This window comes from Anas acuta, chromosome 2, assembly GCF_963932015.1.
Source record: "Anas acuta chromosome 2, bAnaAcu1.1, whole genome shotgun sequence".
Classification (NCBI taxonomy): Eukaryota; Metazoa; Chordata; class Aves; order Anseriformes; family Anatidae; genus Anas; species Anas acuta.
The window spans coordinates 122,728,702-122,749,612 of NC_088980.1; the positions used below are offsets into that span (position 1 = coordinate 122,728,702).

The 20,911-nt window shown below is 38.4% G+C and overlaps 1 protein-coding gene across 5 annotated transcripts in view; it reads left to right on the top strand.

Annotated features, from left to right (window-relative positions):
- Positions 1–20,831, top strand: part of SGK3 (serum/glucocorticoid regulated kinase family member 3) — a 54,164-nt gene extending 33,333 nt beyond the window's left edge. For 4 of the 5 annotated variants that reach the window (XM_068672010.1, XM_068672012.1, XM_068672011.1 and 1 more), the window contains exons 5-17: positions 2,586–2,661; positions 8,999–9,086; positions 11,063–11,112; positions 12,170–12,227; positions 13,030–13,113; positions 13,207–13,338; positions 15,131–15,243; positions 15,463–15,499; positions 15,616–15,702; positions 17,714–17,809; positions 18,656–18,811; positions 19,440–19,529; positions 19,890–20,831. In XM_068672010.1, coding sequence (XP_068528111.1) covers positions 2,586–2,661; positions 8,999–9,086; positions 11,063–11,112; positions 12,170–12,227; positions 13,030–13,113; positions 13,207–13,338; positions 15,131–15,243; positions 15,463–15,499; positions 15,616–15,702; positions 17,714–17,809; positions 18,656–18,811; positions 19,440–19,529; positions 19,890–20,060 — 1,238 coding nt within the window. In that variant the 3' untranslated portion in view covers positions 20,061–20,831. The remainder of the gene's footprint in view (positions 1–2,585; positions 2,662–8,998; positions 9,087–11,062; positions 11,113–12,169; positions 12,228–13,029; positions 13,114–13,206; positions 13,339–15,130; positions 15,244–15,462; positions 15,500–15,615; positions 15,703–17,713; positions 17,810–18,655; positions 18,812–19,439; positions 19,530–19,889) is intronic. The other variant, XM_068672013.1, reaches the window with a different exon arrangement.
- Positions 20,832–20,911: the final 80 nt, after the last annotated feature.

Genomic DNA, 20,911 nt, shown 5'->3' on the forward strand with positions numbered 1-20,911 from the left:
TGTAAGTAGGTGTTCTGCCTTCTGATCTTGAGCAAACTGTTGCTTGGTGGCCCAATACCTCTTGTAGTGAGTGCTCCAGCTCTTCCAAACTGTCCCATGTTCTGGATTGTGAGAGATTCTGAGCTGTCACTTGTAATCTCTCTTATGTAAAAGCAAAAGCCATATCACAGACTCTCCGAAACATATGCCTATTAATTTTTAATCTATTTTCTGTGATTCTTTTTCCCCTAAAAAATAAATAACTGAGGGATTTGTCCTTGAAGGCTTTAGAGCTTTGTATCTAAATGCGCTTCCTTGGACAGTTCAGATGAGAATGAACCTTTTCCTGTTGTTGCTGCACTTCTGGAAGCCTGTCTGATGAGATGATGGTGTGATCCAGTTAGGAGTGATAGGACAAAATTAAAGCTGCCTGCATCAAAATGTTAATGGAAAATCATTCTTAAAAGTGCATCTAATCAATGTAAGTGACACAGTGGATGAATAAATACAAAGGCTAATTAATGAGCAGTGCAAGTCTTTGCTCTGAGTGTTTATACTCATCAGACCCTTTTTATTTAAGGATTTTGCTGAAGGTCATTGGGAACTTCCCTCCATCCCCTGGCTTGTTGATGTGATCAGTCTGAGTTGGTAGTTTCATCTCCTCATGCACCTGTGTAAAGGTTTCCTATTCTTCTTTGCTGAACTACGAGTGGATTCAAAGTTGTTGACATTCTTGGGATGTGCTTGAAGTACAAGTAGATTTAAAAGTGTTGACCTTCTTGGCATGTGTTTGGATTTCTTTAAGAGTTCTTTCAAACATCTTAATTTTTACAGTTCATTATCTGCACCCTGACATGAAGCTTCCTTTTCGTGTTGCCTTCCTCTGATGACTGCTTCTGATAAAAATGTAAAGGATGTCCGAAAGTTATACATGTATTGTGTCTACAGGGACTTCTTGCTTTATTTTGTTGTTTTTTTTATCCAAACTTGGGACTTTCAGAACTGGCTGAACACCTATTGATGTTGTACAGCCAGATACAGTGAGATTTCTTGGACTGACATTTAGAAAATGAGATTTTAAATGGGAATGGAGGGAGTAAAACTTTTTAATAAAACTATGTTTGTAAAATATAGTTCTCAGACTTGTTTTAAGTTCCTGAGAGCTACCCTGAAATTCTTGAAGCATGAGAAAATAAGTAGTTCTTATGATTTTTCTTGCTGCAGGGCAGGGTGATACTCACTTAAAGAATTATTTATCTTGAAACTGATTTACTAAAGCTTTGATGTAAGGTTTCTGATGGCTTCTGAAATAAGTCACGTTTTACAGATTTTGGAAAAGTATCTTAATTTTGTCAGTCCATTCTTTAGTGTGCATCTCGGGTATGCAGTATTGTAGTGGTAAGCATAGCAGAGTGAAACTGAAATACCCCTTTACCTAAATCTACTTAAAATACTGTTATAATGTACGTTATCATTTAAACACAGTTTTTATTGTCACTTAGGTTATTTCAAAATTAATTCCATTTTAACTTCAAAAACAGGACAGAAGGAAATCATAGGATCCAGTCAAAATACAGAACTAGGAAATTACAGCAGACATTTCAGCTGATGTGGTGCGGATGTTTTTTTCTTCAACAACAGGGATAGGTTTGTAGGCTTAGAGCAGTAGATGACATCCTGCATCTACCATGCTGCAATAGCTGGTGTAGATGTTGGTGACTTATGTAAAATCCTTATGCGAATTTACCTCCTATTCTGGGGATTATTTAATAACCTAGCAAGGATTTAGGGATTATATTCGTGAAAAAACATGAACATTTTTCCTAATACTGGGGAGGGGGACGACTTGAAACATTTAAGTTATCAGTAACCTGCTTATGGCAGTTACTGGAATACCTTAAATGTTAGTACACAAATTAATTTTTGTGGAATAATTATTTGTGATTGATACAAGCAGTGAAAGATGAGATTTTTCTGTTCAACACTCTCTTTATTTTCCTATTTCAAGTCCCTACTGTATCTTTCCGTATTGCTTAAAGAGTTGCATGTTTTAAGCTTTGTATGAGGTTGAAGATTCTGATCATTTATGTATTTTTTTTGTTTATTTTAAAGTTAGAGGTGATGTGCAATATGGAAAGAGATGTATTTTAGTTAAATATCTGAGTGCCTGCTGGCTGGATGATTGTGCAACTTTTCCACTGCCATACCTTTATTCTGGAAATATGCTGCTTGGTGGGACTGTTTGCGTAAAAACTTGTGCAACTGAGGTCAAGTTTTGCCACTGGCTTTTTTTTTCTGAGCAAAATTAGGACCTGAAGGGCTCATCCATGCAATGGAGGCTGCACAGGTTGGCCCACTGTGGTTGCACGTTGCTCTTGGAGCGCTTGAGTTCATGTTTAATCTACCTGCCTTACTACATTTTAAGGTAGTGTTACAGATGAACTGAAACTTGTTCTCTCACCTCACCTGAACATTTTTAAGCTTGTGATTTTCATTTGTTCTTTTTAACTGCTATCCATTTAAGTCCTTAAAAGAAAAAAAAATAAACTGGAAAACAAGTCTTTTTCATGATCTCACTGATCATTCCTAATAAATCTTTTTTTCAGATTTTATTAAACAGAGAAGAGCAGGACTGAATGAATTCATTCAAAACTTAGTTAGACAGCCAGAGCTATGCAACCAGTAAGTAGTTTCCTTTCTGTTTTATAAGGACTATTTAAAGGACATGAGATGTCAAATACAAAATTGCAAATTAAGTATTTCTTACTAGAACATTTCTGTTACCTCTTCAGTGCTTTTAAGTATAATAGATAATCTTTAAAGTGGTGTCTCTCTTCCTCAAGAAAAATCTAGAGGCTCAAGAATAATAGAAAATGTTTTTGTTTTCTCAAAGACAATCTAAAAATAAAGTTTTGCAATGAACTTATTTTAGTTTAAGGGGTGCAGGTTCCAGTGTAAACTCTCTCGCTCTAGGGTGGATGCTTGTTTTTACTATTTGAGAACTCAACCGCTTGCTGCTGTGTTGCTCTTCTAGGAGTGACTGCATCCTTTTGTTAGAGCAATTCGCCAGAACTTGTTTTTAACCACGTTAATCAAGTAGCTTTATCAGCTTGACTTGGGATAACCAAACTGACCAGCTTAAAACACACAACCATGGTTCTGTGTAGACTCTTCTTGCAGAAGAACTGCAGGTGGGATGACCTTGCTCAGTGGGACACTGATGAGATGGTCACACATCACAAACAGCTCCAGTTAAATCTGGAGGAGTGTTTGCAAACTGATCTTGGGGGTAAACCACATTTCTTTCAGTATAAATCTAAACCTAATAAATTTAAACTAAAGCCGTGCAGCTTTCTGCATTGCTCGATCTAGTTAAACAGCAAAGCTCTGTCTGGCATTACTGCTGAGTTTCCTTATTGCATACGCTTTGTTTAATTAGCCTATCAGTACAACCTGTGAAACTGTCCCTTTCCCACAGGAAAAAAATACCTGAGAATATTGCTGCAGTTTGAAATATGCAGTCAGATATTTGAAATATGCAGTCAAATATTATTTTCCAACTATTTAATGTCTATTAAGTTGACGTATGTACTTCCTTTACTTTTTGAAAAAGAAGGGGAAAAAAAAGTCTTTTTGTATACGTATTCCTTGTGACGAGTGGAAAAAACTTTGAAACACAGTCTTTATGGTGAAATAGTTTTCCACTAAAGGAAACGCTGTGAATTTTGTGGTCATAGCATTGTTCTTCTCTGGGAAAGAACAGAAGGCACTTTAAAATAACGTGTTGAAAGCTAATCTGTTTTGTTCAATTAGGAAAGGATATATATTTTTTTTAATTTAGTACAACCCCCTCTCATTTGGTCTTCAGTTTCTCCAAATACCAAATAAAAGTATTTTGTCTCAAAACATCTTAGATTTGTTCTCTAAACGGAAAGCCATCCTTTTATGTGCATCACATATTGCAGCAAATCACATTAATAGCTACATAATCTACATAATCTGTTGTCTTTTCCTATGTGCCAATAAATATGAGCAGTAAAGAAATACCAAAATATGACAACCCTGGGTTTTTTGGTAAAGCCTGCTAGAAACTACTCAAAGACTCAATCACCACATATTCCTTACCGTAAGCCCATATATATGTTTTCTTAAACTGTTTTGCTTTAATATGCCAGTGAATTTGGTATTAAGTAAAATAACTTGTAGGAAGTTAGTTAGTAATAAAGACTTGGGGTTGTTTGCATTTTCAGAGAAGTTTAAAAAAGCTCACCTTCCGCTAAATCTTCGAGCATTAAAACCAGTATTGGGAGCTCATACTTTTAAGTCTCGCTTGGGCAAACTTTCACTAAAGTTTAAGGTTTGCTTGTGATGCCTTCTCCTTTCTGGAAGAGAAGGCACCTGAACATCTGGATTGAAAAGCACAAATGTCAGGCTCAGCATGTCCAAGATAGAAATGCTTACATGATTTTCTGATACGTAGCTTTATGTTTTTGTTTTTTTATTCTTCAGTGAATTTTGTTATTGGATTAGTTATGTTTTTGAATATCGTATCCAACCCAAATATTTCTGCTCAATAATCAACCCAACAAAAACCTGAAGTGCGTTAGAGTCATCAGAGAGGCTCTGTAAGGGCTGGTGGGTGATTTTCTTGCAGTCCCTGTCAGGTGGAACACCAGGTTGGGTGAACTGTTGTCTTAAAGTGAATTTGGAATTAGGTGGACCAACTTCAAGCTGTATTTACTCAGCTAACTGTATTTGTAGGAGAACTTGCTCTCGTGGGTAGAATGCAGATACAGCATGCACACACCAAAAAAAAAAAAATTCATAAGGGATAGAGATGTGATAATGCATCTTCCTAGATGAATGATAGGATCTGCTAATTTGTTCCTTGTGAACGCTGTGAATCACCTAAATCACTGAGCTGCTTTCCCCCTCAAACGTAGGTCTTCACTGAAAAGATGTCCAAAGAAAATGTTTGAATCCCAGGGTATAATAGTGAGTGCATTAAAGATGTACCATAGCTATTTTTAAATAGACCAAAGTAGCTCCTTAATGAAAATGAGTACATTTGCATAACACTTGAAGAACTTGAGGATAACAATACCCTGCAACCTCCATGGGGAAGTGAGTTACCAGCTCTTTAAGTGAGAAGCAGGTATCTGTATCAGTTCCCTAGAAGAGAATTAGAGTGTTGAGATTTTCTGGTGTCCAAATCTGATGGATATAAAAATGTATACGGAACCTCTGGATTTCAAGGGACTGCAATATGTGTTAGGAAAAATTAAACCTTGCATTAGAGTAGTCTGGTTCTTTTAAAATCTTCCTGTACTTTGTCTTTTTGACTATCTTTTTTTGCATAAGAAAGAAAGCAGTGTTTTAAATTTTTAAAAAAGGTGTGCAGAGAAGGGGGAGTAGCTGGGCACCATTATTTAGATAAAAGTATGTCCTTGCTTTTGATAGGATCTTAATGTTTATTAATTTTACCATTTTGTTCCAAAGATTTTAACTTTTTGAGCTTGTTCATGTTTGTGTGCGTACAGAACTGTGTATCCGCAGTTCTTATGGGGGTTCATGTGTTTGCATAACTAGAAGGAACCATGTTTAGGCAGAGCTTGGGACCCCTTCATGGATTTTCAGAGATGATCCATAAGCGAAATTGACCCAGTCCATCATATAAGTCCAGGCAAAACCAACTTTCTGGTAGTAAATATACTATGCATATTGAACATAGCTTTCTAAACTATTTTCTTACTTCTTTTAATTTGACGTGAGGTTATTTTAGGAATGGTTTTAATGTATTTTAAGATACTTTGAATTAACACAACATGAGCTAATGATGCTGCTGAAGTCTTGGCTAAGGAATCGGTTCGTTAAACTTTATTTTATTCATTACTTTTTTGCAATGCTTCCACAGCTGCTAAAATCACAGCTGAGGATGGTGTAACACTGATCAGTTATGCCTCTGGCTGCTACATCCTGCAGAACTGTTGAATGCTCTGCGGCTGTACAGCAGTCCTTCACTGAACTATTTTTTCCTGCTCTAAATTCACTCGTGGACAAAGTTACTATAGTAACTATTTGAGATGTATTGCAACGTGCTCTACTTAATCAGCCAGTTGTCCAACATAATTAATGCAGAAAGATAATTAAGGTCAGGTTTGTTACTATGTGTCTAGTGAAAAATGTTAACGTTTTATTCTTCGTTTTATAATAGACAGAGGTTCGAGACTTAAGTTGTTGTGTGATGAGTCAATATTACTCCAATTTTCAAACAACAGTGATTTTTCTATTCTGGGGAGTGAGGATACAAAACATACCCTGAAATAGATCAGCACGTGGAGTTCATGTAAGATGGGAAAAGCTAAGCTGAACTGATGGTGTGAAATTGCATGAACAATCTCGTCGCTGTACTTTAACCTGAAAGGCTAATGGCAACTGAAATAGATTTCATACAGGGTTTAGGAGTACAGAGTGTAAGCGATGGAGACTGTGAGCCTCGAGTAATTTATGGCATGATTTAGGTTCAGTAACGCTAATATGAAATACAGCAGCTGGAGAATTGTCAAAAACAGCTCGGTTCTCGCTTCTGATCCTTGCTTTACGGAAGTTTGAAGGGTGAAATGATGGAAAATAGCGAAGTATATCTGCTGCTGATAGAAAAGCTACCCTATTTTGTATATACTGGTGATGAAAGGGCAGCTCCATTTTTGTTGTTGTTTTTCGTACTGAGTGAGTCATGCAGAGTTTCCTATCTGAGGCTCTCCTGGGAGCTTCTCAGAAAACTTTCTCTGAAATTTGGGTAATGCTTCTTCCTGAATAAGCTAGCTGCCTTGTAGTGAATCACAGGATGGTTTGGGTTAGAAGGTACTTTAAAGATCATCTAATTCCAGCCCCCCTGTCGAGGGCAGGGACATGTTCCACTTCAGCAGGTTGCCCAAAGCCCAATCCAGCCTGGCCTTGAACGTTCCCAGAGATGGGGCATCCGTAACTTCTCTGGGCAACCTGTTTCAGCTACCCTCTTTTAGTTTGAAAACACTGCTTCCTGTTCTGTCACTACGCTCCCTAATGAAGTGTCCCTCTCCTGCTTGCTTGTAGGACCCCTTTAGGTACTGGAAGGTTGCTGTAGGAACTCTCCTGTCTTTTTGGGAGAGGTGCTCCAGCCCTCTGGTCATCCTGCTGGCCCTCCTCTGGACTCACTCCTGTAGGTCCATGTCCTCCTTGTGCCCCAGAGCTGGATGCAGTGGGGTCACAAGAGCAGAGTAGAGGGGGACAATCACCTCCCTCACCCTGCTGGTCAGTGCTTCTTCTGATACAGCCCAGAATATGCTTCTCTTTCTGGGCTGCAAGCTCACATCGCTGGCTCATGTTGAGCTTCTTGTCCACCACCACCCCCAGGTCCTTCTCCTTAGGGCTGCTCTCAATCCATTCTCCACCCAGCCTGTGTTTGTGCTTATATGATGTGGAACAACGTCAAATGCTTTGCACAAGGCCATGGAGATGATGTCATGTGCTCTTCCCCTATCAACCAGTGCTATAACCCTGTTATGGAAGGCCACCAAATTAGTCAGGCATGATCTGCCCTTAGTAAAGCCATGTTGGATGTCACAAATCACTTCCTTATTTTCCAGGTGCTGTAGCATATTTTCCAGGAGGATCTGCTCCTTGGTCTTGCTGGGCACAGCAGTGAGAATGACTGGCCTGTAGTCTCCTGGGTTTTCCTTTTTTCCCCTTTTAAACATGGGGGTTATGTTTCCCTCTTCTGGTCAGTGGGAACTTCATTAGACTGCCACGACTTCTCAAATATGACAGACAGTGGCTTACTGACTACATCTACCAGTTCCCTTTGCACCCATGGACGCCTCTCATCAGGTCCCATGGACTTGTGCACCTTCAGGTACCTTAGATGGTCTTAAACCTGATCTTCTCCTACTGTGGCTGGTTCTTCATTCTCACAGTCCCTCTGGGACTTGGACTATGTGACTGGAGCTATCACTGGTGAAGACTGAGGCAGAAAAGTCACTAAGTACCTCAGCTTCCTCCATATCCCAAACAGGTCTCCCGTTTCCTTCTGGAAAGGGTCCACTATTTCCCTGGTCTTCCTTCTATCAATGACGTACCTATAGAAGACTTTCCTGGTGCCTTTAATGTCCCTGGCCAAATTTAATGCTAACAGAGCTTTAGTTTTCCTAACCTGATCCCTGGCTGCTCAGATGATTTGTTTGTGATTTTGGAGTTGGAGTGCATGATAGTGAACTGCAGGAACTTGAAAGATTCAAGGCTTCTCTTCAAGTGGTATGCGAGCTGAAAGTGACACCCAATTAGGAATTAATTTTGCCCCCGCTTTTGCATCTCATTATGCAGTATGGGAAGCTTTCAGTCTCTCTTGCCAGTTTCTGAAGGATAGCATTTTGCTCCTGCAATTAAATTGAAAGATTTATTGCACTGTTGTTAGTGCCCAGCTAGCTTACATTGGGACTACAAAACCACCATCTTCCACTTAGAAGCAGATGGGGACAGGAACATTACTACCATCACGTACCTCTTGGGACATGCATCTCCCTTTGGCATACAGACTAGATATTTCATTCTGTACAGCGTTGTGTTACTTCATTACTTTTAGAAAACTAAAATCAGTCTTATAACTGTTCATTTTTTTGGAAGAAAATGGGTTTTGTTGTGGTTTCTGGCTAGTTAAAACTTACACTTCGCATACTGCTTTTTCTTCTAATATTTTTAATGTACTCCTACAGAACTTTGTCTCATGAAGCCTTCACATATGTGTACTTTCACATGTCAAATTCTTGCAAGTGGAAAAGATGACTTATGTAACATACTCAGCAGTTGAATTACGTTGTTATAAAAAAATCTGTGGTATACAGTCCATAATTACCAGGAGTGTAGAACTTTGTGATGAGTAGCTTCTCGGTTGACTGCTGTTGAAGCCATTACTATTTTTCTACGATTCGGGCTGAAATGGTGCAGGTTATTGGTGTCCTAATGCATCTCATTGTGCTTCTAGCCCAGACGTCAGAGCGTTTCTTCAGATGGATAACCCCAAACACCAGTCAGATCCATCTGAAGATGAAGATGAAAGGAGTAATCAGAAGGTAATAAAACAGACATAGAGCAGTCTTCTAAACTTCAGCTACTCAACAGCAATCTTAAGTATATTGCTTACTGAAAATTGCCAATCGGTTTTGCAGTAAATCTCTTCTCTACTCTTTTAAACAAAACTGTTCTGCTGTGGGCTGTAGGATATTTTCCTGTCAGATAGGAATAGCGGAGAAGATTTAGAATGATTGCTAGCTTTGTCTTGCTTCTTCCCCATTTGCTGCGGGTGAAAGACTCAGATTTAGTCACAGTTTAGTTGTCACAGTTCTTTTCAGTCTCTTCAAAGATTCTTGCTAAGGACATCTGGCAAGGAGCAGCGGAGACTGAATGTTTAATTGTGTGGGGTTTTGTTTGTTTTTTGTTTTGGTTTTTAAAGAGAGGGAGAAATGCAATTCTCATGGAGGAAAAAGAAATTTCAGCCTTTCTAGAAGTCACTCAGGAGCAAAGATGGATTTAATTTCAGTTCGTATTGAACACTGTGTGAGGTCTCAAGCCTCTTTTGTCAGAAGAGCCACTACAGAAGTACAATTTAGATGGATTCTCTGTAAGTTGATTTACAATCTCCAGAAACAGCACTGGTTGAAAGAAGTCTTTCTAGGAAGGCAGAAGTGCCATGATTGACCTTGTTTTCTCTGGTTTACTTCTTGGCATATAGATGTGACCTGGGTACTTCTCTTTTTATTCAGTCCCTCTTAAAGAATGTAAGAATTGCCTTTTTGAATCTGCTGTGGATCATACACAATGCAGTGTGTTGCTGAAAGTCTCACTTCCAAAGATGCCGGTCTTTGCTTTTTTTTTTTCCCCTTCTGAAGTACTTGACAGCACAGCGAGCATACAGCAGAATATTGCAGAATATTAAAACTTAAAAGACAAGTTTTCTTCTCCTCTTTTGAAAGATAAAATACTGTAATATGGAAAGCTTCCACAGAAAATACATGATGTATTATATCACAACAAATTCCAAAATAGGAGGAGAGCTAATGTGTAGTGGCCTGGGCCGTACTCTTTGATAGAAGTTAATGCTCTCATAGCTACTCTAAGTGATGTAGCTGTACAACCAGGAACAGTAACAACCCCCCCAGTCTTAAAATGTACATAGTGGCTCTTCAAAAACAGTTTAGTGCCATGGTGTGGTTGGTTCTTACTAGTGCAGTAGTCACATCTCGTGTTGCTGCTCAGGGCATTCTCTGCTTTTGTGGGAGCACTGATTTTGTGATGCCTGTCTGCCTATCTCCAGATAATTTGTATTTGGAATTTGCCTTTCTCTGATAAAGTCCAAAATAACAGTGCGGGTACTGCTGCTGCTTCTTTATTTAAAAACAAAATGGAGAAAGTTACTTAAATGAAGGTGGTTTCCTCTTGTCTGTGTAATTTCCAAATTCCAGCTGGGTGTGTGCTGGTAAGACTCATACCATTCCTGGAATTAGTTAGTTAACCTTTAATGTCAGGGTGGGAAAGGTTGGTAATGTTTTTTCTTGGTGGGGGGAATGTTCACTTTTTTTTTTTTTTTTAAAGCACTACGTCTTTAATTAGACTCTTGCATAAGCAGTGGGGATTAAAAATAATTTTATTGGTAAGGTCGTGGAGAATTTAGGACAAAAGGTAGAAACTATTCCTAGAGTGAATAGGGAGGGAGCCAAATTCTCCATGAGGAATGCATCGTTTGTTGAGACACAGTCTTAAATTTTCATTCTTAATCTTGTCCTTTTCTATCTGCACATGACTACTGTATTATCTTTATCCTGCAATATGATGTGTGTGGAAATATTTTGTGACAATGTGGTGACGGCCAGATATTGCAACTTACAGTGCTCCCAGTTTAGATGTTAGATATCTGTGAAAAGCTATTCTAACAAGTGTAGGGGTATAGGTGGAGCAAATCAGTGAAGTATTTTGTAATTACTACTGGTTAAAGTATAAGAGAAAATAAATAAAGTGAAAAATAAAACAAACCTATTTTTTCTCTCAACAGTTAAATTCTACCTCACCGAATATCAACTTGGGACCATCTGGAAATCCTCAGTAGGTTTCAATTAACTACAAGCTGAAAAATTAGACTGAATATAATTGTTAATAGTATGAAGAGTTCTTTGGACGTACGGCTTTATTTTTTATTTTCACTGCTTGGAAGGAAGCAAGACGTTTAATCCCGTGCTAAATAAGTCCTTTAATTTTTTTTTCCTTTTCACCTTCAGGTTTTGTTAGTCTGCTGTTATCTGTAGGTTCGTGCCCAGTGTGCCCAAGGACTACACTGCTGTCCTTTTACTTAAGGATGATATAGCAAAAAAAAGCCCTCTCTTCCTTTGGGAGTGGTCCCAAAACTGTTAAGAATGTGACCAGTTTCTGAAAACAAGTTCCTTTTAGTACATGACAAAGGAGCAACTTACCTTGTTGATAATACAGACTGCAGTCACAAATTGATCTCTGGTGTCTTCTGCAGAGTTTCTGTTCTCAGATACCTACAAATTTGTGCTTTTGTCATCAAAGCACAAAGCTTTTTCTCTTTTTTTGTTGTTGTTGTTTTTTTTCTCCTCAGATTTGTCCTGGGCTAACAGGGAAAATGCTTAAAAGACTGCAGCAAGAAATGAAATTTTAAGAGTACTTCCCTTGAGGGACAGTAAATGAAGAAGGTGTATTGGGACATTACTGTCGTTTCAGTAGCCAAAGAGATGGATAATTATTTTGCTGACAAAAATACTTCTGAATTGGACTTAGGAAAAAAATGAGGGAATTATTGGAAATAACCGAAAGGAGTGGTGATGCGGGAAGTGGAAAAACAGACTGAATTTATACAAACACATGCTCAGAAGAGGAAGGTGTAACAGCCTCCCTCCTCTCGCTTTAATTTAAAATGGGGGAGCAATGCATGGAGGTAGGGATGGGCTGAAGAAAGTGAATAGATGACAAACGTGGTCCTTCCTTCCCTCGTGTAAGCTCTAGAGTCCATTTGGCTGTTGAGAAATAGGAGACGAGCTCCAGGAAAAGTCATGGGGAAATGAAGATTTAATTATTATTTCTTTAAAAAAAGAAACTAGAGGCTATGGCCAAATGACCTGTATCCTTTCTAAATATCTTTCAGCGCTAAACCAACAGACTTCGATTTCCTGAAAGTCATTGGGAAAGGAAGCTTTGGCAAGGTGAGCTTTCTAATTCCTGTCTTACCTGGTGCAGGGGTTCCAGCTGCTGTCTTGCATAGTGACTGCTGGCTGGAGACTTTGACGGAGGCTTTGAGAACTGTATCATCCTAGGGTGGTATATAAATTCTTGTATTGGATTCCTGTTGCTGCCACTTCATAGTAGTGCTGCTATTTATTGCTGGTGTGGTGGTAGTTGTCTGCCTTGGTCACTTGTTGGGAGTAACAAATTAGTGTTTTCCTCTCTTGTTAAGAGCCGTAGGGATCCTCTCTTTTCCCCAGGGAGGAAGGGAGGTACCCCTGTGCTCGTGCAGCAGCTGGAGTACAAACCCTGTGCTTGCCTTTGTTGGTGTGGGCTGCTATGTCAAGCACCTAGTGCTATGGAGCAGCACTTTGAGAAGTGACTTTCATATTGATATTCTCCAAAGAGATGCAACAGAGAAACTCTCTTGAAATCCTTAACAAGTTATTTTTCAAAGTGTTGTTTTTCCACAGAATTAACTTTAAAACGTACAAAACCAGCTGAAATTCGTCTCTAGAGAGACAGCGGCTCCTGGAAAATAAATGCTGTAATTCAGTCTTTCATGATACCGCTATATAGACAGATTATGCTAAACTGTATCACTGTTCTGGTGCTATCTACTCTAAACTCTGTTCACTCTGTTGGTGATTGACTACATGAAAAGCAGAGATGCTATTGAGAACACGTAGCTTTAATGCTTTTCAGTTATGCTGAAATTAAGAAAATATTAATAGGATGTGAAATACAGCAACCGCGTTTCTTCGTTTGTTTTGAACTTCACAGGTTCTTCTTGCCAAAAGAAAACTGGATGGGAAATATTATGCTGTCAAAGTGCTGCAGAAAAAAATTGTTCTTAACAGGAAAGAGGTGAAGAAAATATGCTCTCTCCCTCACCCCTTTCTCTTTCCCTTAATTACAAAATTGTTCCTGTTTACTTACTGATCCTTTACCTCTCTACAGCAAAAACATATTATGGCTGAACGTAACGTGCTTCTGAAAAATGTGAAACATCCATTTCTAGTGGGATTACATTACTCATTCCAAACTACGGAAAAGCTTTACTTTGTTCTGGATTTCATTAATGGAGGAGAGGTATGTGGTGATTCTACTTGGATTTGAGCCTCTTTATTCCTCTCACCTAGAATTAGCACGATGAAGTGATCCTTTACAGTGGGCTGTGATCGGTATTATCCCAGCTTTTGAATGTCTTGGTTCTTTATCTAAAGCAATGCTGTGCCTGCAGACTTCTGTGGCTATACAGACCCTGTTCTTATCAACAGCTTCAATCCAGAATTAATTCATGGATGTCAGATAAAAATACTGTCTCTTTTACAGTTACCTAAATTTATCTCTGTTATGAATTAATCATATGTTGACACTTTTCAGCATGTAAAACTGTCTTTTTCTCTTTCATCTGAATTAGCTGAGATGCTGGTATTTCAAAAGTGGAAGGAAAGAAACAGGCAATTGAGTTTGCTACTATGTTTATAGGAATCTTGGGATTATTCTGTGGCTTTGCATTGGCTTATTATTTATTGCCAAATAGCCTTATTCTCGGGATTGTTTTCCCTGAAGTGATGCTATTGAGTATGAGGACTCATTAAGTAACTTGGAGGAAAATGTGTGAAAGAAATGGAAGAAGGCTGTAAATATTTAATTAAGATGTTCTGGACCAGTTTGAAAAGCAACATGGCTCTGGCTAAAGACAAAGTATTTCCAGGAGTGCTCAAGAAACTACTGGCTGAATAGCTAATAAACTTGAGCAGGGTATGAAATGTCACTTCTGTTTCTTCCTGAGGTTTTACAGAAAACTGGTGCATTGCAGACTGAGTTGTGACTGAAGATCACCAAGTGTAGTGAAAAGTGATTGTGTGATAGTAGTTATCCAATGTGTGTGCTGTAAAGGGGAGCTGTCCTGCTATGTTTTCAATTTGGTAACTTATTGCTGTAAAATACACACCTTTTCAAAAGGCCTTAGAGAGCCTTAAAGCAGAATAGAGGAGGAGGAGACAGGATGCTGTTGTAGAAGATAAAACTCTGGTAGCTGACAGAGAACATGAGAAGGAGGTAGAGTTTAGTTTAATTCAGGATAGCTCGGGGTTACCTGTTATGTCCCTGCAGCTGTCTATACGCAGAAAAGAGTAAAGTATGTAGAATAAATCATTATGAAGTACGAATTGTGGTATATGTTTAGTAGATAAGGCCCGCTGACAGTATTCATGATGCCCCCAGACCTGGGCTTCAAACCCCTTTGAGTATTGAAATTTTTTGGTGGCTTTTTGCAGGTAGAAAACAGAAAAATTCTGTTCTCTTAAAAAATAAATAAATAAAATAAAAGTTGACTGTAGCACAATTTCATACGTATATGATTTAATCTTTGGCTGGACTTCTGTGTCTGCTCAAACAATTTACAGCCAAAGTTCTGTAGTTGAGAACATCAGTGAATCAGCCTGGAATATACATCTCCTGAAGTGTTCTCAGAATACAATTAAATAATTTTGTACAAAACTTTGAATACAAGGATACGCAGAAACGGAAGATGACTTGATTGACACCTGACTATATCCTGTTAGGAGGTTTGTCTTGCATGGTTGAATCTTGCCAGCCTCTATTCACAGCTTAGTGTGTTTTCCCATTTTTTTTGACTATTCTTGGTTTTAAGGGGATATCCTTGTAGCTGAGTTATCTGTGTGTTTTAGAAGTGTAAAAGACCAGAAAAGAAGTGGGTAAAGGAACGTTGTAATGCAGCAAAGCCAATTTTATTTCATTTTCCATTCTTAAAAGTGTAGACAGATAAGTAAAATGACTCTTCACTGTTAAAATCGCACCTTACTAACCTGATTTTGTGTGTTTTGTTCTTATTTGCTGTTTTGCGTATTTACAGCTGTTCTTTCACTTACAAAGAGAACGTTCCTTTCCTGAGCACAGAGCCAGATTTTATGCTGCTGAAATCGCCAGTGCACTGGGCTACTTACACTCCATAAATATAGTGTACAGGTAAGTTTCTGAGCTGTGTTCTTGTACTGCAGGAGTTCAAGTGGGACAAATTACTGAGTAAAAAAAAATGCTGTATGAAGTCATCTTGGGAGAAATTTGAACATAATGTTTTCAAAAAACTTAAAGCTTCTTTCAACTGAAGAATAAAAGCCAATGTCTTTGAAGCTTTTGTGTTAGTGACTTCTGCTTTGAATTAATACAATGATTTTTTTTTAATAGGGATTTAAAGCCAGAAAACATTCTCCTAGATGCACTAGTAAGTATGCAACGTGATTTTTGATTTTCTATACTCACAAAACAGACATTTATGCATATGCATGTCGAGCATGTTCTTTTTTTTTTTTTTTTAAATACTACTCTTTTCTTAAACAGGGTCACGTTGTGTTGACAGACTTTGGACTTTGTAAAGAAGGGATTGCAAGTTCTGAAACTACTGCAACTTTCTGTGGGACACCAGAAGTATGTTGACGACTTCCGTGTCTTTTGACTAATAACTAATGTTTGTTGACAATTATTTGCGTAAACAGAAGATCAAATACTCAGTTTTGTATTGCTGGAGACTTGCATTCTTTTTACAAGCTCTTCCATGCAACCAGACCAAAGGAGACTTTACTGCAGATCTGTTCTTTGTGCTGTTTGCTAATATACAGTATCTCCTACTTACTGCCCACATCCTCATAAATCATCTCTTCTGTCCTCCCTCTTCCCAAGCCTTTTCACATACTCTGTTTCTTCCCATCTCTCCTAACCACTGGCTAGACACAGGACAGTTGGTTTTTGTAACAGCTGCGACAGATTTGCCAGTATGAATTTATTTACCATATCCTGCCACTCATTTTTAGTAGGGTTAGAGGCACTTCGTATCTTGTGAGACTTGAGCGACTTTTGTATGTGACTGCAACTTTGAACTTGACGACAGCTTATTTAACTTTGTCTCTTTTTATTAAGAAAAACAGACTGGAAAACAGAAATCTGGAAGTGTTAAACATGTACTAGGGATTGACTGAGATGCCAAGAGTAGTGGCTTTTTTTTTTTTTTTTTTTTTACTTGGAACATAATTTAAATTATGGAAAAGGCCTTTGGCAGAGAAGGATGGGTGAGGAGTGTACAATATACAGAACACTGACGTTAAATTTGTTTGAGGAAAATCTGTGGGACTTTTGTCTAGTGTTCAGAAACCTAGTTTTCATGCTTACCTTGGACTTGAAAGAGTTGCAGCATAAGAGGATGCTAATGCAGTTGCTTAATATTTGTTCTTAAAAATGTAAAGACTAAATGTAACCATTGTGTATTACTCTTTCTAATCCAATATACAGATTCAAATATTTCATAATCCTGCTAAGAGGGTAACAGTATTCTCTGTTCCTACACACTGAGTTGTTGAACTTCCAGCACCTATAAAGTTCAAATGAGTCTGAAAGGTTAGAACAAGTAGTGGAGTTCAGAATACTCAACTGCTTTCACTGCTTTTGCAGGGCCATCTGTAGACAAATGAGGTACAGGGCACTCAAGCGTACAAAAGGTTTGAGAAATACCGATACAAACAAACTATGACTTTCAGCTCGTGTCATTGCAGTGGTATCTGTGCCTTGTCCATTTACAAGGAGAGGCTACCATACATTTTATACATTAACTTTCAGAATTTGGATACTGGAATGATAGAAGTGAACAACCGCTTGCCTTGAGGGAAAGGATTAGAAACTACGTGTGTGATATGTTGAAAACTGAGCTGATTATGATCCAGCTGTACTGATTTTATATTACATATCCACCAAGAATGGTCTTGTACTGTGAAGTGCTGTGTTTGTACTGTAGTTCTGAGATGCTGAGCAGATTTCTTGCAAGGCAGATGGAAACCAGTTAGCATTGTCATTGTTTGATACCAGATGTTTGCAATGTGTTTGCAATAAATCAAACGACAGCTATTTTACAAGGACTTCCAATTTCGATAATTTAACAATTCACAACTTATGCCCTCACTAAAGTTTACAGTGAAATTTAGAGTGAGGCATACTGTTTCTTAGTGATAAGCTTGAAGCAGAATGAACTTCACCTTTCATGCTTACGTACTGGATGGGGAGCACTCAGGCTTGGAATGGCAGCACAGGCTTGGCTGGTGGCCAGCCTGCTGACAGAGAGGTACGCTGGGAGGACGTCGCCTCTCGTACATCACGGCAGCCTACTTGAAATGTTTAACAAGTTTCGTAATGGAGGTGGGAACATAATTTGGCAAAACAATAGTGTTTGGAAAGCATTGTTTCAGTTGGGAAAACAGCTGTCCTACTTGCTAAATGAGCAGACAGTGATGAAGTATTTGCCTTGAAGGGTAAGATAAATGTCAGTCTTAAAATTGCTGTGAGCAACTTTTCCTGAAGATGTTTACTGTTATGTGCCTCAAACTTAGTTTTTTTGTTTGTTTGTTTTGTTTTTATTGCTATCCTAATGCTCTACTTTTCCTTTTAATTTCAGTATCTTGCACCAGAAGTTATTAAAAAGCAGCCCTATGACAACACAGTAGACTGGTGGTGCCTCGGTGCAGTTCTTTATGAAATGCTGTACGGGCTGGTATGTACTTAATGCGTGTGGGGCAGGGATCGCTTCCCTTTTTCTCCCTCTGTATCTCACCTGAAGTACACCAGAGTGTCAAAGATGCTGCCATTTGCAGAGTGTTGAAATACTCCACTTCAGTGGATGAACAGTTTGCCTTAACATCGCATCTCTTTTTCTCTTCTGGATTTTGCATTGCCTCTGGGTGTTTAAACTTTTGCTTTCCAGTGAAGTCCTAGACATCAATTCTGAAGACAGGTAGCCATGACTGAGGGAACGTCAGAGTAAACTGTATCGATAGTGATAATACCCAATAAATTAAAATATGTATTTTAACTTAGGTCTTCCAGGAGTTCTTCTAGCTCTTTTTGCTGTTTAATGCAATATTAAAAGAAAAAAATCTTACTGTGCTTCTAGACATATGTGATCACTGTAATAGCGATGCGTTCTGTTAGTTTTCTTTAGAGTTATCTGCATCTGGACCTTAAGTAGGGAAACAGATCTGGTTTTCCACTTGTTCTTTTTAGGCAGGCTCAGTGGGAGCTTTGAATCTGGAGGGCATCTGTAGCTACTTGTGAGGGTGAGGACATGTTATGAAAAGAGGAGGTGGCAGGGGGAAGCTGTCAAGTGTAGGGACTTGGCACTGGGGATGACTGAAATAAAGCTAGCTAGTAAAAAGCTAGCTTTAAAAAAAAAATAAAATTATTTTTTAGTTTTTAAAAAAATTAAAGCTAGTAAGAAGAGGTAGATTTCTTCCTTCATTGCTACTAGTTCCTATTTCTTATAGCAGTGTTTATTGATGCATACACACAAAACAAAATGCTGAATGCGGCTTCGAAATGATATCTAACACTTGTTTTCTAGCCTCCTTTTTACTGCCGTGATGTTGCTGAGATGTATGAGAACATTCTTCATAAACCCCTGGTTCTGCGTCCAGGAATCAGTCTCACAGCCTGGTCTATTCTGGAAGAACTTTTGGAGAAAGATCGGCAAAGCAGACTCGGAGCAAGGGAAGACTTTGTATGTAATGTCCTAATTTATCAAGCCCTTCTGCATTTAAAGGGGCATGAACAAATTTGTGTGCACCACACAGGTTTAATAGTGGCAGAGCAGAAAATGCTGTTACGAGTCTCTCTCTCTTCTCCTTTTTATTTCTTCTTCTAAGACACCAGTTGTGTTCATTTAATGTTTGGTCATGTGTTGACCTTGTAATAGAGCATTTGGGTTATGACAGTACTTTTTTGTGGTGCCAATATGATGAAAGGGTGGTAGTGTTTAGCACAGCTGTTTACTGCTTCATAACTACTAAGCATATTGGAGAGTTGTTTAAGCTGCTGCTTCTCAGACAGTGATCTCTATAAAAACTAACATCTTGCAAGGAGGAACAGAAATAGTAACAGGAAACATTCCTGCTCTGTGGTTTGTTTTTAAGGTGGTTGATTTTAAGGCTTAAGTGCAGAAACCAGTTCTGAGAGGCAGGCTAACGAATTTGAATTGCTCTTTTTGCCAGCTACAGCTTTAATTGCGAAATAAACTGAATGAAGGACTTGACTTCCTTAGGTTTTGTTTGTGCATGCAATCTGAAGTATTTACTATGATGCACAGGTTGGATTTCTGAAACGCCTGTTATCTCTGTTCCCTGCTGCAGCTTGAAATTCAAAAGCACCCATTCTTTGAATCTCTCAGCTGGACTGACCTTCTTCAGAAGAAGATTCCGCCGCCGTTTAATCCTAATGTGGTAGGTGCTGTTTCAGTTCATAGCTGCCAAAATTCTGCCTTTAAAATATTATTTTTTTAAGTTTTTGCAGCTCCCTAACACTCACTTAAGAAAGAGGTATTCCTTAGTATTTCTCAGGTTTATCACATCATAAACGTGTATCACTTCTGGCCTGAATGCCAGCAGCCTAAAAGAAACAAGCAAGCTTTTAATAACTGTCAGGGATGCTGTAGTGTGCTGCTTTAAGCTTTCTGTGTTTACATACGAAAGAATTACACAGAGTAGATGGTCTCAGGAGTTAAATTTGAAATCTACAGGAGATGCATAGCTTTTAAAAACACAGTATTAATGTGACAACTGATTGATCTTCCTGTTTTCTAGGTTGGCCCAGATGATATTGGGAATTTTGATGCCGTGTTTACAGAAGAAATGGTCCCGTACTCAGTTTGCATTTCTTCTGATTACAACATTGTTAATGCCAGTGTCCTAGAGGCAGATGATGCATTTGTTGGATTTTCTTATGCACCACCTTCTGAAGATATGTTTTCCTAGGAAGTTAGAAGCCAACGGTGTTTTGGAAGTTTTGGGATGAACTGAAATCTTAGAGTTATGAACACATTCCAAAATAGTGTAACCTGTGCCTCGTTTTGTATGTAGGTTTAAAACCTATGAACAAACTTTCTCTGCTGTATAGGAGGAATTTGGGCATTTTGGATGGCTTTCTTTGGGGTCTGAACTGTTTATTCCTGCTGCAGAAAATATTTTTAAAAACTTTAAATAATGTTCTCTACATTTACGTATTTTTTTAAGCAAAAACACTGACTGTTCTCCTCAGTCCCTTCAAGTTTACATTCATATGTATCTAAGATTAGGCTGACACAAAAAGCAGCAAATTTAGTAAATTTATAAATGCCTTTGTACCTATTTACAGTGACTTTGTGCTTGAATTGTAACTATGCAAATCGTCTTTTGTATATCCTGGTTTAAAAAAGGTGAATGTTTTCCCTGTTTTATCAGTTTGAAATTTGTTAACTTAACCTGTCAGCACTTAAATGAAGGTTTAATTTAAGTTAACACTGAGATGCTTCGAGGATTTCTGTAGAATGAAGAGCTGGGCATGTAAAACTGGATTGTCGTTTTTGCATTTGCTAGAGTACCTAATTCACTCAACTGGATTATGAGGCATGGGGGATTACTCAAAGCAAGGATAGAACAAATTAACTGTATTGAATTGATAACATTACTGATCACGTGTTCTACCTTTTTTCCTCCCTGAGGTAAATGTCTGGATTTCAACTGCATTAAAAATATTTTTTGTTAAAACTCTGCTTTTCCAAAGATATAATTAGCAATAATCACCGCTACTTTGAAAGGCTATCTTGCTTTAACCTTCCAGGGATGGG